Source organism: Cygnus olor, chromosome 19, assembly GCF_009769625.2.
Source record: "Cygnus olor isolate bCygOlo1 chromosome 19, bCygOlo1.pri.v2, whole genome shotgun sequence".
NCBI lineage: Eukaryota > Metazoa > Chordata > Aves > Anseriformes > Anatidae > Cygnus > Cygnus olor.
Genome location: NC_049187.1, coordinates 393,997 through 407,349, shown reverse-complemented (window position 1 = coordinate 407,349; position 13,353 = coordinate 393,997). Strand labels below are relative to the sequence as shown.

The 13,353-nt window shown below is 64.8% G+C and overlaps 3 protein-coding genes across 4 annotated transcripts; all 3 read left to right on the top strand.

Annotated features, from left to right (window-relative positions):
* Positions 1-83: 83 nt before the first annotated feature.
* On the top strand, positions 84-3,754 carry C8G (complement C8 gamma chain). Its single transcript, XM_040531971.1, is given in 8 exon segments — positions 84-349; positions 683-776; positions 779-821; positions 1,432-1,502; positions 1,812-1,919; positions 2,611-2,712; positions 2,992-3,030; positions 3,483-3,754. Coding segments are annotated over 8 exon segments (603 nt in total). The 5' UTR covers positions 84-217; the 3' UTR covers positions 3,497-3,754.
* Positions 3,755-6,399: 2,645 nt separating this feature from the next.
* Positions 6,400-9,276, top strand: LOC121057581 (lipocalin-like). Of its 2 annotated transcripts, none has more exons than XM_040531973.1 (7): positions 6,400-6,621; positions 7,585-7,724; positions 7,903-7,979; positions 8,168-8,281; positions 8,511-8,612; positions 8,801-8,826; positions 9,124-9,276. In XM_040531973.1, the coding sequence occupies exons 1-6, from the start codon at positions 6,523-6,525 to the stop codon at positions 8,824-8,826; spliced, it is 558 nt and encodes a 185-aa protein (XP_040387907.1). In that variant the 5' UTR covers positions 6,400-6,522; the 3' UTR covers positions 9,124-9,276. The 2 variants fall into 2 exon arrangements, with proteins under 2 accessions (XP_040387907.1, XP_040387906.1); XM_040531972.1 differs by having other exon boundaries at positions 9,120-9,276.
* Positions 9,277-10,016: 740 nt separating this feature from the next.
* Positions 10,017-12,324, top strand: LOC121057603 (extracellular fatty acid-binding protein-like). Its single transcript, XM_040532038.1, has 7 exons — positions 10,017-10,035; positions 10,141-10,280; positions 10,834-10,973; positions 11,196-11,266; positions 11,531-11,644; positions 12,084-12,185; positions 12,299-12,324. The coding sequence occupies exons 1-7, from the start codon at positions 10,017-10,019 to the stop codon at positions 12,322-12,324; spliced, it is 612 nt and encodes a 203-aa protein (XP_040387972.1).
* Positions 12,325-13,353: the final 1,029 nt, after the last annotated feature.

The following is a 13,353-nucleotide window of genomic DNA, read 5'->3' as shown; positions in this document are numbered from 1 at the left end:
CGCGCGGTGCCCCAGGGGACCCCCGCCCCGCCCCGCCCCGCCCCGCCGCCCCGTGCCCGGACCCGGACCCCCCTCAGCCGCTGCCCCCGGGGAGGCCCCGCCAGCCGCAGTCGGCCTGGCCGGGCTCCCGGTGCCCCCTGACCCCGCGCCCTCCCGGCCCCTGCCCGGCCCCTGCCCGGCCCCGCCGCTTCCCGGCAGAGCGGCCGCTGCCCGCGCCATGGCCGCCCCGCGCGCCCTGCTGCTCCTCGGCCTGCTTCTCGCCGCGCCGCAGGGGCACGGCCGGCGGCCACCCCCTCCCCAGAGCCCCCTGGAGAAGGTGGCGGTCGCGGAGCACCTCAGCCTCCCCCAGGTGAGGCCGGGGGCGCCCGGCTCGGCCCCGAGCGCCGCCCGCCCCGGGGCTGGGGGTGCCTGCAGAGCTGCCCCACGGGGCAGGCGTGGGGGCCGCGACCTCAGCGGGGAGCCCCGTGCCGGGCGGGGGCCGTCCCGCGGCACCTCTGGCTCTCGCAGCCGCCTCCGCGCCCTGGGGTGCGGGCAGCCGCAGGCGGAGGTGCCAAGCGATGGTGCCACGGCCAACGGGAGCTTGGGCTGGTGGGTGCTCAGGGCGACGGGGCGCTGGCACCATCGGGGCGGTGGCTCCCCGTGGTGCTGGCCCGGCAGAGGACACCAGCCCTGGGCCTTGCAGCTGGCAGGGCGGTGGTTCCTGGTCGGCGTGGCCTCCCGCTGCGGCTACCTGGCAGAGCACAGCCACCAGCTGGAGGCCACGGCGGTGACAGTGGCTGTCCGGACGGGCAGAGCCTGACGGTCAGCACCTTCACGAAGCTGTGAGTGATGCTGGCAGCTGGGGCCACCGGGCGGGACAGGAACGGGGACAGGGCAGCTGCGGGCAGGCTGGGGCAGGGCCAGTGCCTGGCCGTGGGCTCCAGGCTGGGAGAGAACTGACCTGGAACAGTGCAGGGGGGCGGATCTCCTCTGGGATGTTTTGTGCCGGAAGTCCTGGTCGTGGCGGGACTGGCAGCCTGCAAGCGGCCTGGCCACCAGCCCGAGGTTGGCTTGGGGTGGCCAGGCTGGGCAGGGTGGGAGGCAGCCAGCCTGGGGAAACCGAGGCACCAAGCAGGCACGCAGTCCCTCTACAGCCACCTGGTCAGGGACTGGCTCTCGAGGGCCACCACAACTGATGGTGGGTCCATGTCCGTGGGCACTTCCCTGGCCACGGGGTGACCCAGCTGAGCAGGGTGTCAGGGGTTCGATGGGCTGAGCCAGGCTCAGAGCTGCAGGGAGGGGCTTGGTGGGTTATCGGACATCCCTTCACATCCCCTCCTCAGTGGAGAAAGCACGTCCAGTGTGCGCCGTGGAAAGCAGGAAGGGCGGGGACGTGGGGCTGGGGGCAGGGAGCTCTCCATCCTGCACCACCATCCTTCTCTCCCCGTACAGGGATGGGATGTGCTGGGAGATCAGGCAGCGCTACCTCCCTGCTGGGCCGCGTGGACGCTTCTTCCTGAAGGGTGAGGGGGACTGGGCTGGGGTGGCGTGGGGGCCGTGGAGACCACGGAGCTGGGCCCCCTCCTGCTCCTGGCAGGGCTTTGGCACCGGTGTCCTCTCCCGTGGTGCCCTCCCAGTATGCCAGCTCTGGGGTCTGAAAGCGTCCCAGTGCCACATGCTGTCACAGGCAGTGCTGCGGGCTGGTGCCTGCTGGTGGGGAACAAAAGCCCAGCGGGGATGTACCTGCTCTAGCCCTGATTTACACCCTTTGTGCCCTCTGGCGGTGACATGAGGGCTTTGGACGGTGCCCGGGCTAACCGGAACCTCCCCAGGCCGTGGCTACGGCAGCAAGGTGGACGTGGTGGTGGCAGAGACAGACCACAGCAGCTATGCCATCCTCTGTTACCAGAAGGGCCGGAGCATCTCCGTCAAGCTGTATGGTGAGTCGGCGTCTGGGGCTCGGGGATGCCTGTGCCTCGTGCAGGGCAGCGCTGCCCCACATCAGTCACGCTGCTGGGGGCTTGGGACGAGGAGCTGCTCCCTCTCCAGAGCCCCGTGCTGTGCTGGGGGGGGGGGGGGTGGAATGACACCCGGCACACACAAGCCATTGGGACTGCCAGGGGACTTGGGGAGCTGGGCTGGGTGGCACCGGGGTGGGACACCGTGCTGTGTGCCAGGGATGCCCTGCAGGGCTGCCAAGGACCCAGACGCAGGGCTGGGATCCTGTTCCCACGTGGAGAGTTTTGTCCCCAAATGCTGCATGGGGGAGAGCAAAGGCAATCTCCCTGGAGCAACCCCTGTTCTGGCCGGGGCAGACCCCACAAGGCGAATGGATCCATTTGCTTGGCTATGCAGGGGTGCCAGCCTGCCCACTCTCTGCCTGTGGCCCCCTGCCTGCCTGCACCAGCTCCGCGGGCGGGCAAACGGCCATTTCACCCCGGGAAGCTGCAGATTTTCCCCAGCATGCCAGCAGGAACAGCTCTCATAGCAGCAGGGTTTTGTAGCCGTCTTTTCTGAGCTGAAAATCCCTTTGGCCCCGAGCCTGGCTGTGGGAGGCCCAGGGAGCAGGGGCTCGGCGGCAGGGACAGGCAGGGCTGTGAGGCTGACGGTGGTGTTTCCCTGCCCACGCAGGACGGAGCAGCAAGGTCAGCGATGCCATTGCGGACAAGTTCGAGCAGCGCGCCAGGGCTGTGGGCCTGAGTGAAGACGTGACCTACTACTTCCCCACGTACGGTGGGTGCCACGTGGTCACCCAGGAGCAGGGGCACCTGTGAGGATGGCTTCACCTGGGGGGTCCAGCACTGGGGTTTGTGGTCTGGCACCACCGGCATGGAGAGGGGAGGCATATCCACGTGTGTCTGAGCAGCTGGTATCCCCGTGTCACATACAGCCCACACCGTGCTCTCCCCAGGGGACAAGGATGCAAGGACAGGGCTGTAGCCTGTGGTGTCCCTGGGGTGTGTGGCTGTTGTGACTGGGCAGGGTGATGGCTTCGGGCTCTCTCTCTTGCAGGGTTTTGTGACTCCGCAGACGAGTTCCACATTCTCAACGGTGAGCTGCAGATCCCAGGCATTGCATTGGCCGCTGGCACGCACCAGCCTTGGCACAGGCTGCACAGCCCCATGCTGCCACAGCCCTGTGGTCCTGCCCTAGCAGTGCTGGTCCGGCATGGGATGGGGAGTCCTTCCTCACCCTGGTGTGGGGCAAGGAGGTGGCAGAACATCATCCAGGATGGCCATCGGCTGCACCCTGGAGAAGCAAAGCCCATTTTGGCCCCTCTGTGGGTCAGGCTGAGCTTAGTGGGGTCTGTGCTGGCATTTTGTGGGGTGAGAGTCTGGGATGGGGTGCTCTGTTATGGGGACAATGTGGGGTGAGTGCTCGTGTCCCTGGGGACAGCTAAGTCATTTGTTGTTGGTGCTTGGGTGGGCTGAGGTGAGTCTCCAGCCCCGGCACTGGTCTCTGACATCTCCCCCAGCCCCTCAGCACTTCTCTTTCTCTTCCAGAAATGAAGCTCTAGATGGAGGCAGAGTTGCCAGGACATGCCCAGAACTGATCCCTCACCTCATCCAGCTGCCTACAGACACAGGGACGGGCAGGGACGAGCTGGGGCTTGGCCAGACCTCGCTGCTGTACAGCAGCCCTTGGGGCTCCCCAGCTCTTCCAGCTGCACTGGCAGCCCGCCTGCCTGGCCTTGTTGCGTCCCCCCATGGCTTTGCATCCTTCACCCCAGTGCCCTGCAGCAGCCAGCAAGACTCCAATAAACACAAGAAAAGGGTCTGTGTACAGGCAAGTCACCTCTCAATTGCCCCAGCACTGCCTCCACCCTGGGCTGAGCCTGCCGGTGCCACTGCTGCGCCCTGGCTCACTGCTAATGGCATGGGGGGAGCCAGTGTGGTGCCGGGAGCCGTGTAGCCCCCTCCTGTCCCCAAGGACCCCACAGCCCCTTGTCCTTTCCCTGAACCTCACCTGAACCATGCAACACTAAGGCAGGAACAGTGACATTTCCTGATTTACTCTGCAGTGCTGCAGCGTAGCCTGGCTGAGTGAGAAAAAGCCCAGATTGCCCAGTAGCCCATGGCAGCATGGCCTGGGGAGCACACGTGGTGCTGTAGGCTGGGAGGACTTGGGAGGCACTGGGGACCTCTGCTGGATCAGCTCTTCCCCTCAGGGACCCCAGGGAAGGAAACCACAACCCTGCAGCAGTCCTGCTTCTCGTTCCCAGAGTCACCGGGGCAGTAAAACAAACCGCGCCCCTGCCCCTGCACTGGGGACCACGGTCCCCAAGGGGCTACTGCCATTTGAGCCAGACCCATAGCATTGCCTGGCTGAACTGTATGGCCAGGCTGGGGGCATCCCTTGAGCACGCTGTTCTCTGCAGGGGCTTGGCCCAGGGCCGCAGGGTTAACCCTGGGGGTGCAGGACCGCCCCCCCCCCCCGCCTGACGTGCAGCCTAGCCAGGGCTGTTTTGAGTGAGCAGTGCCAACCCCCATGGTGCAAGCAGGGAGGTTGGAGGGGAAGGGGCACAGTCCCCAGAGCAGCCCCTGGCCATTTCTGCTGATGCAGGAAGCTGGAAAGCCCCTTCCCTGTAACGCCCCCCCGCAGCAGGCTGATCCGCAGCCCCTGGGTTGGGAGCAGCACCCCGCCCTCAGCACCGGCATTTTGCAATCTTAGTGGGAACTGGTAACACATGTTGTTTATCAGGGACTTATGTAAGGAACTGCCACGTGACTCACCCGAAGCCAGCCACTGTCCCCGCTGCCCACGTGTAGGGCGGCCGCGTCCAGCTGCGCTTACAGACCCCCCAGGCTGCCTCTGAGCCTGCTGCACCGCGCAGTCTGGATGTCCCCAGCCCCTCTGGTACAGCGCGCTGTACCCAGCCGCAGGGCTGCTCCCCAGAAGTGCCTGTGTCACGGTGGAGACGTGGCACGGCGATGACGTTCCTGCCCAGCCCATGTGTCTGGGGTGAACTTGTTTGTAGGGTGCAGATGCCCAGGCACTGCAGCTTTGCCTGTCTCGTGTTGCTGTCAGTGCCCCTGCGCTCCTGGGCTTGCCGTGGGCCAGCACCCAGCTTTGCCACCCCAAAAGAGCTGAGTGAGGGGGGCCCTTGGGTCCCCTGATGCCACCCTGGCAGGGAATCAGGGCAGCTCCGTGTCCATGCACAGCACAGAACAGTGGGGACCCACGTGAGTGCTCCGTGCCTCCGCTTCCCAATGGATAGAGCTCTTTCCAGCACCCAGCACCCCGAGGGCCCATGGCATGCGCCCACACCAGCTGAGGATGGGCTCGTACCAAGGCTGAGCCTGAGACTGGCATGCAGCGGCTCTGTCCCGCTCTCATGATGTTCAGTCCTACCCAGATCCGCTTTTGTTTTGGTTTATTAAATCCACAGGGCTGGGGCCAGCTCGGCTCCCAGCACATGTTGTGCAGGGCAGGCCGGGCTCACAGCTGGATGCGGGGAAGGGAATGTGCTCAGGCGGTCAGGCAGGGTGGGCTGCCGAGAGGGAAAAAACAGCTGTTGTGAAAACACGCTCCTTATGTAAAGATCCTTGGCAGGGCCGTGCTGCAGGGAGAGCTCCAGGCTGGCAGCACAAGCGCCTGCCAGAGCCATGGCCCTGGGGCAGCACGGCCAGGCTGGTGCTGTGTCCTGTGCAGCCAGCCCTGTCCCAGCCCCGTGGGAACCACTGCTGACACCCAGTGACGACGCACAGCACAAGGGCTGGGGGTGCTCGGGGTGTCCCCAGCGCAGCTCCTCTTGGCTGCGGGGTGGCGTGGGGGAGGTCCTTCTGGCTGTGTGCTGTTGTCTGGGGAGCTGGCCACTGGGGTCTGGCTCCCCGCTGGCCGCAGTGTCCCCCAGCACCCCTCTGCACACCCTCAGGGTGTTCCATAGCTGCATCCTGGTGGGGCTCACCCCGGCACGTGGCAACCGAGATGCTGTTTCAGGCAATGCAGGGATTTGGGATTTTGGGGGGGTGTCCCACGGAAGCACCCAAAGGTGCCTATGAGTCCCACAGGTCCGATCAGGACTCAGTAGGTACTTGGTGTTCCCTCTGCCTTGCTTGGGCACCTCTCCAAGTCTGAGTTCTGCAAAGCAGGCAGCCAGCGAGCCCTGACCCCCAGTGCTGCTCCTCTGGCATCCCCAGCCCCCTGCCTGTGCTGGTGGCAGCACTGCTCCCCCCCCGTTCCCAGCACTCTGCAGCTCTGGGGGCAGGGACAGCCAGCGAGCTGGCTGCAAGCTGTGTTTTTGCTGCGGAGCAGTTTGGCATCCCAAGGCAAACATGTAATATCAACAGGAGGGAAATTTTTGCAGGCTCCCAGCCTGCCCTTTGGATTCAGCTCTCGCCCCTGCTCTTGCTTGCATAACAGCACGGGGGGAGACGGGCTGGCCTGCCCAAAGCACAGGCCCCCTGGGACCGCTGCACTGCCTGCCCATAAATAGGGGCTCAGCAGAGTGTCCAGCACTGCAGCACTGACTGCACCTCCTACTCGGCTCAGCTCAGCTCCTGCTCAGCTCGGCTCGGCTCGGGGAAAGCAGGCACCGGGGACATGCAAGCCACACTGCTCAGCATCCTGGGGCTGGCCCTGCTCGGGGCGCTGCACGCACAGGACAACATTCCAATACAAGCCAACTTCCAGCAGGACAAGGTGACCCAGCCCGACCGGCCTCACCTGCATGGGGGCCGGGGCGTGCGGGACGCTCGTCTCCCCAAAAACGTGCAGAGAGGGGGTTATTGATGGGTTAGGGGCCAGCCTCTCCAGGTGCAGGGAGGAGGGGGGGCACCTGATGCATCCTCATCCCCTGTCCCTGGGGACCTCAGTTTGCTGGCTCTGAAGGGGATGCAGGATCCAGGATCCAGCCTGTGGGGTAGGACAGAGCAAATGTGGGGCCAGCCTGCCTCCTGTGCCGTGGGGTGTCCATAGATGCACAGGAATTTTGGAGGGGGGACTGAGGAAAGCAAGCTCAGTTTGATAGGCAGTGCGGAGGCGGGCCATGGATCTCCCTCCCCAGCAGAGCCCACCCACCCCGAGTCCAGGACCCCAAAAAACACAGGCTGTTGTGCCAGCGGAGCCTACACACCCCTCTCCCCTCCCAGCCTCTGGGTACTGGCATGCTCAGGGTGCCAGCAAGACCCTTCCTCCCTCCACAGTGGGCACGACACAGCAAGGAGAGCCCTGGGGTCCCACTGAGCTGCGGGAGGGGTCATGCTGCCAGGTCCTCCAGGGGTGCTCTGCTGGGGGGCACGGCCACCCCAGGGAGGTGATAGGGATGGAGGCACGTCCATGCTGGCCCCAGTCTGGGCTGGACCACGGTCCTGACCCCGTCCTTGTGCCATGGACAGATGCAAACAGCGTTTCTGGTCTGGGTGGTCCTGTCCTTCCACCAGGGCGCATGGGAAGGAAAACCCCTGAATGGTGGGCAGCGAAAGGCATGTCGTTAACCAGGGCTCACCTTGGGCTTTGTGGACATCAAGGGCTGTAGCAGCTCCTGGGGGGAGGGGGGGTGAGGACTCTGGGCACGGTCCTGCCACAAGGCCCAGGCTGGCAGGGAAGGGAGAGATGGCCTGGGCTGGGGCACCCGGCCCAGCGCTGAGCGGAGGTTATGTGCAGCTCACAGGGAGATGGTACAGCATCGGCCTGGCCTCCAGCTCCAGCTGGTTCAAGGACAAGAAGCACCTGATGAAGATGTGCACCACGGTCATCGCTGTCACCGCAGATGGCAACCTGGAAGTCAACTCCACCTACCCCAAGTATGAGCAGGCGGCAGGGGGGCAAGCTGTGGGGGACATGGGGGCAGCTCTGGGCGCTCCCTGCTCCCGGGCTGGTGTGTGGGTGCTGGTGGGGCGGCAGTGCCACGCCTGGGGCTGTGCGCAGGCTGAGCTCCAGCCTCCTCCAGCCCCGCTGACATTCTTGTGCTGTGCTCCCCAGGGGTGACCAGTGCGAGAAGAGGAACAGCCTTTACATCAAGACGGAGCAGCCCGGGCGGTTCAGCTACACCAGCCCACGTGAGCATCCAACCCCACCGCGGGGCTCCTGGCACCTCCTCTGGCAGGACGGAACTGGGATGCAGCCCGTGCTCCTGCCCCAGCCAGGACACCTCAGGGTGGCTCACACCCTGCAGGAGTCTGTGGCTCCCCTGTGGGGTCTGGGCTCGGTGCTGGGGGCTGAGATGTGCCCATTCCATCCTTCGCAGGCTGGGGCAGCAAACACGACATCCGCGTGGTGGAGACCAACTATGATGAGTACGCTTTGGTGGCCACCCGGATCTCCAAGAGCACCGGCACCTCCACCATGGTGCTGCTCTACAGTACGTCCTTGCCAGCCCCCATGCCAGCCCCCCTGTGCCTTGGCAGATGGGGCCCTCAGGGTGTTTTGGTGGGGATCTGTCCCACGGGAGGGGGCAGCAGGACAGCCCATGGCATGGCTGGGTAGGGTCTCCCTTCCTTGGCCCCTGCCAAGTCCTTGCTGGATTTCCCATGCCCTGGGGCCATCCTGCAAGGGACAGGGGCCACCTCTCACCCTGCTTTTGGCTGCAGGCCGGACTAAGGAGCTTAGTCCCGAGCGCCTGGAGAGGTTCACCCAGTTCTCGAAGGAGCAGGGCCTGACGGATGAAGAGATCCTCATCCTGCCTCAGACAGGTAAGAGCAGGCAGAAACAAAGGGGGCAGCGGGGAGCCCACATGTCCGGGCACCTTGGTTCAGCCCCCAGTGCCTCTGGACAGAGGTGGGGGTCCTCAGAGGGGTGTGCTGGGGCGAGCCCCACACCAGGTCCTGATGCTGTCCCCACCCAATGGAGGGGCTGATCTCTGCTTTTCTTCTTTCTGCAGACAAGTGCATGGCAGAGGCTGCCTAGGTGAGTCCTGCCCTTGCTGGGGCTCAGACCAGCTCTGAAGGGGCTGGGGGTGCCCTGAGCCTCCCCATCCCGCGGAACCCCTGCCTCTTCCAGCCCATCAGGCTGCTCAGCCGCAGCCCAGCTCCTCTTGCTGGGATATCTCCCATCCCCCTGCGGCGGGTCCCACCGCATCCCCATGGGGTGGCCCTGGATGGTGGGTGCCTGCCCCCTCAGTGTGGGGCTGCCAGGGCCACCAGCACCCCATATGCCCCCCGCCTGCCAGCTCAGCCATGCTCGCCTCCCCTCTCTTCCAGGCAGACCCACCAGCTGCTGCCGACCGGAGCCCCAAGAGCACTGCAAGCTGGTGGCCGCCCCATCCTGTCCCCAGCACCGTATCTATCCACCTTCACTTCCTGGCTTTGCACCCCATGCCTGTACCCTCACCCACATTAAAGCCCATATAAAACACCAGCCCCTTGACTATGTCTTCTGGGTCATTGTGGGGGGGCACCCTGATGGGCCCTCCCGAGGTCTCCCTTGCTTGGGCTTGTGGGGAGGGGGCTGCAGCGGTGGGGGGGGCTGCTGGGTTCAGACCCCATGTGTGCTTGTGGGGTGCTGCCTGGCCATGAAACTTGTCCTGTCTGGGGATGAAAGGCTCCCAGGGCTGGGACCAGCTGCAGGGATCAGCTCCAATCTGCCCTCTCAATCACCCTGGGCAGTTCCAGCTTCTCTGCCCCAGTTTCCCCTCCAGAGAGCAGGCTGGCAGCACGGGGATGGGGCAATGGGTGATTGCAGGGGGGGGTCTCCAAAATTTGGGGCGGGGGGGTGATAGACATGAACCAGAGCAATATTTGTGAATGTCAGATGTAGCTCAGCCCTGGCCACCCCAGCGGTCCCCATGCCGTGGTCCTGGACCCTCCTCAGGAGCAGGGTCTGTTCCCAAGGGCACTGGGCTGCAGCTCGACCCCAGGCTAAAGCCCCAGCCCAACCGCCCTCCTCCTTGACACAGGATCCATCCTGACACAGCCAGACCCTGTGGCCAGAACATGACAGCCAGGAGGGGAGTGGTGAGGGCACCCTCTGTGCCCATGTCCCCGTCCCTGGACACCCCGCCAGCACAGGACGTTGCCCAGTCCTGAACATGCTCTGTGCTGGGTCTCACACAAGGCTGCATTCAGTCGGGACTGGGCAATTAAACTGGGAAGGGGCCAATGCTGTCACCTAACACGGGTACGAGTTATCAGTGCTCTTGTGTAACCTGTTGCATAAAGGGGGGGGTGGGCAGGGACTGCTGCCAGCAGTGGGGGCTATAAAGGTGGGTATGAGAAGAGGCAGGACTGCGTAGCCTCTCCAGCCCGTACCCAGACCCCGGAGCAAGGATGACCACAGTGCTGCCGAGCCTGGCGCTGGCCCTGCTCTGCCTGCTGAGGGCAGGTGCCGAGGTCCCTGTGCAGCTGGACTTCAACATGGGGAAGGTAACAGCATGGAGTGCCAACCTGGCCAGTCCTGTCTGGGCTGGGGCAGGGTGACTGTGCTGCGTCCCCGGGCACCCCCTGGTCCTGGGCACCCCTGGGCACCCCCCAGTCCCAGCTCAGAGTCTGCTCCAGGGCTGTTGCTGCGAGGCCATGGATGCTTGTGCAAAACCAGGTCAGTCCTGGACAACTGTAGCCCATCTCCTGCCACAATGGGCAGTCCCAGTGGTGGCCCCACTGCAGGGATACACCCTGGGGCTGTGATGGTGCCAGAAATTCAGAGCTTTCCCAGAGGATATGGGGAGGACTCCATGCCACCACCCTGGCACAGGACAGGCAGTGCTCTGCACACAAGCAGGTGGCAGGTCCCCACGTTAGGCTTGGCTGGTCCCTACAGCAGGAGGCAGGTCCTTGTGGAGGGTGGCAGGTCCCCTACCACAGGCTGTCAGGTCCTACGATGGGAGGGCAGGTCCCCATAGCATGTGACAGGTCCCCCGTGGCAGGTGGCAGGTCCCCCACGTCTTTCCCGAACCCCGCTGGTGATGGCTTGCTGCAGTTTGCAGGGAGGTGGCACATCGCGGCTGCCATTTCCAACTGCCCCGTGTTCCTGAGCATGAAAGACAAGATGAAGTCGTCCATCGCCACCATCAGCTTCACGCCGGAGGGGCACCTGGCTATGGAGGCTATCTTCCCCCTGTGAGTGCCCAGCTCTCTTGTGCGGCTGTGGTGTGCTCTGCTGCAGATTAATTTGGTGCATGTGGTGTCCCCCTTGGGCCAGGCACTGCCCTGCCTGTGGCTGCAGCTGGGTGGGCAGCATAGTCCTGCAGATGCCGCTGCCCTGCCACGCTGCCCTGCCACACCGTCCTGCCGCCACGCTGGCTTCGAGCTCTGTTTGCTGTTCCAATTTTCTCCTTCCAGGCCAGAAGAATGCAAAAAGGTTAAGCTGCTCTTCCAGAAGAGTGCGCAGGCAGGGCACTACACCAGCACAGGTATGTGTGGGCAGAGGGACCCCAAAAATGCAGGGCAGGCAGCACAGGTCCCCTCCGTGCCCAGGGGACAGCGGGAGGCAGGTTTGGCCCCTCTGCCTCCATCACTTGGTGACGGTCAGGCTGCGAGCAGGCAGCAGCTCAGCCAAATTGCACACAGCTGCTGGCTCAGAGGCAGCAGTTCGCTTCTCAGACCCCAGTGGGGCACATTTGGGCCAGGGCCCTGCGTCGCGTCACCTGACCGGGCACTGTCTGGGGTCCTTTCAGAAAATCAAGAAAAAACGGACCTGCGCGTGATGGAAACGGACTACCAGCACTACGCCATCGTGTACACCCTGAGGGACCGCGGCCAGCAGCCCAGCACCATGCTGCAGCTCTACAGTGGGTGTCGCAGCGAGGATGGGCACCCCAGGGCTGGGCTGGGCTGGGCCATGGGCAGTGGTGGGTGGCAGGGTCGGTGCTCCCCATCGCCACCCAGGGCCACCGCATCGGCACCCCAGTGTGCCGGCACCGAGCCACACCCCAGGAATTCACCTTGGGGTGAATGAAACATTGCACCACCAAAATCCCCAGTTTACTCTGGTTTCCACCAGATCCTTGCCTGTAGTGTTTCGGTCAGGCTGCAGAGCCCCAGAGCTGCCAGCTGCTCTGCTCGGAGCTGGGTGGGTGGGTGCGCGGCCCCGGGGGGGGTTCACTCATCTGGGGTGGGGGTTGTACCCCCTTGCTGCCAGCCTGGCATGGCCATGGGGTACCCGGCGGCTGTCCTGTGCCTGCTGGGCTCCCTCGCTCACCAGCCTTCACCTTGGGTGTCTGGCTGCAGCAAGGAAGCAGGATGTGAGCCCCCAGCTCCTGCAGAAGTTCAAAGAGCTCTCCCACTCTGTGGGCCTGACCGAGGACATGCTGGCCATCCTGCCACAGTCGGGTGAGTGCCAGGGATGGGGTCAGCCCGCACGTTCCCTCTGCACCGGGAGGCTCCACAGGTGCTTGGGGCTCTCCATGTGGGAGCACGCTCACGGCTCTCTTTCGGTTTAACAGATCAGTGCACCAAGGCTCTCGCATGAGCGTGGCCGGGGGAAGCTGGGCTGAACAGCCCCCCAGTCCCCGCTAACCCTTCATCCGTCTGTCCTGCCTTCCTGCAGCTGAGGGGCTGACACAAGAGCTGTGTCCTCCAGAGCTGGTGGAGTCCAGGCTCAGCTCTCCCCCCGGCCCCAGTGCCCCTTCCCATCCTCTGCCAGACCTGCTGCTCCGCACCAGGAGCACACCTCTCCCGCTGAAATAAACAGGTGCAGAAGCTGCCCCAGAACTCGCTGCTGTTGTTGGCAGGACTGAGGGTGCTGCCAGACACCCTGAGCCCAGCCGCCCTGGACCCAACCACAGGGCAGTCTGGGGGCTCCTTTGCTTCATGGTTTGCAGAGCACAGCATGGAGACTGGGGTGTGTGTGTGTGTGTGTGTGTGTGCACGCGCACGCGCAGAGGCTGGGGAAGGAGGTGCATTGGGGGAACCACTGAGGATTTGGGCAGGGGATGAACGAACGGTGTTGACCAGGCTGCCCAGCAGGGTGGGCAGCAGGCAGGGCTGAGCAGGCAGCCTGCATGGCCCTGCTGCACGGGCTCTGGATCCGTATGGGCTTCTCATCCCCAGGACACCCAGGTCCCTGCTGAGCCCCTGCCCCGGGGCACTCAGACCTGCCCAGGGGGAAGTGGGACCGTGCCATGTCTGCTCAGAGACCCCCACAGGTGTCTGCCAGCACCCTCTAGCCATGCTGCAATGAGCCCCAGGGGTGGCAGGGCCCTGCCTCCGGTCCCCCTCCTCCCGCAGCGTGGAGGCAGCCCCTGCCCCCTTCCTCCCCCATCCCCCCCCAGGCCCCAGCAAATGGTGGCCAGGGAAGGGGAGTCCCTCGGTGCCCAGCCAGGCACGGGGCTGTGAGGAGGCAGCACGGACCCGCCTGGGGCTGTGATCCCCGGAGCCCTTTGGAGCCTGGGCACAGCGCACCCTGGCATGGAGGGGAAGCTCGGCAGTGACAGGAACCAGCATCACTGGCACCCTGTGCTGGCACCCAGGCTTGATGTCACTGTTGTGACAGTGCTGC

Excerpts from the sequence above, each read along its gene's own strand:
- LOC121057581 (XM_040531973.1), top strand. The coding sequence starts at position 6,523 with ATGCAAGCCACACTGCTCAGCATCCTGGGGCTGGCCCTGCTCGGGGCG. Across the intron at positions 6,622-7,584 it reads CCAACTTCCAGCAGGACAAG|CTCACAGGGAGATGGTACAG; the intron begins GTGACCCAGCCC and ends GGTTATGTGCAG. Across the intron at positions 7,725-7,902 it reads GTCAACTCCACCTACCCCAA|GGGTGACCAGTGCGAGAAGA; the intron begins GTATGAGCAGGC and ends TGTGCTCCCCAG.
- LOC121057603 (XM_040532038.1), top strand. Across the intron at positions 11,645-12,083 it reads CACCATGCTGCAGCTCTACA|CAAGGAAGCAGGATGTGAGC; the intron begins GTGGGTGTCGCA and ends GTCTGGCTGCAG. Across the intron at positions 12,186-12,298 it reads GGCCATCCTGCCACAGTCGG|ATCAGTGCACCAAGGCTCTC; the intron begins GTGAGTGCCAGG and ends TCGGTTTAACAG.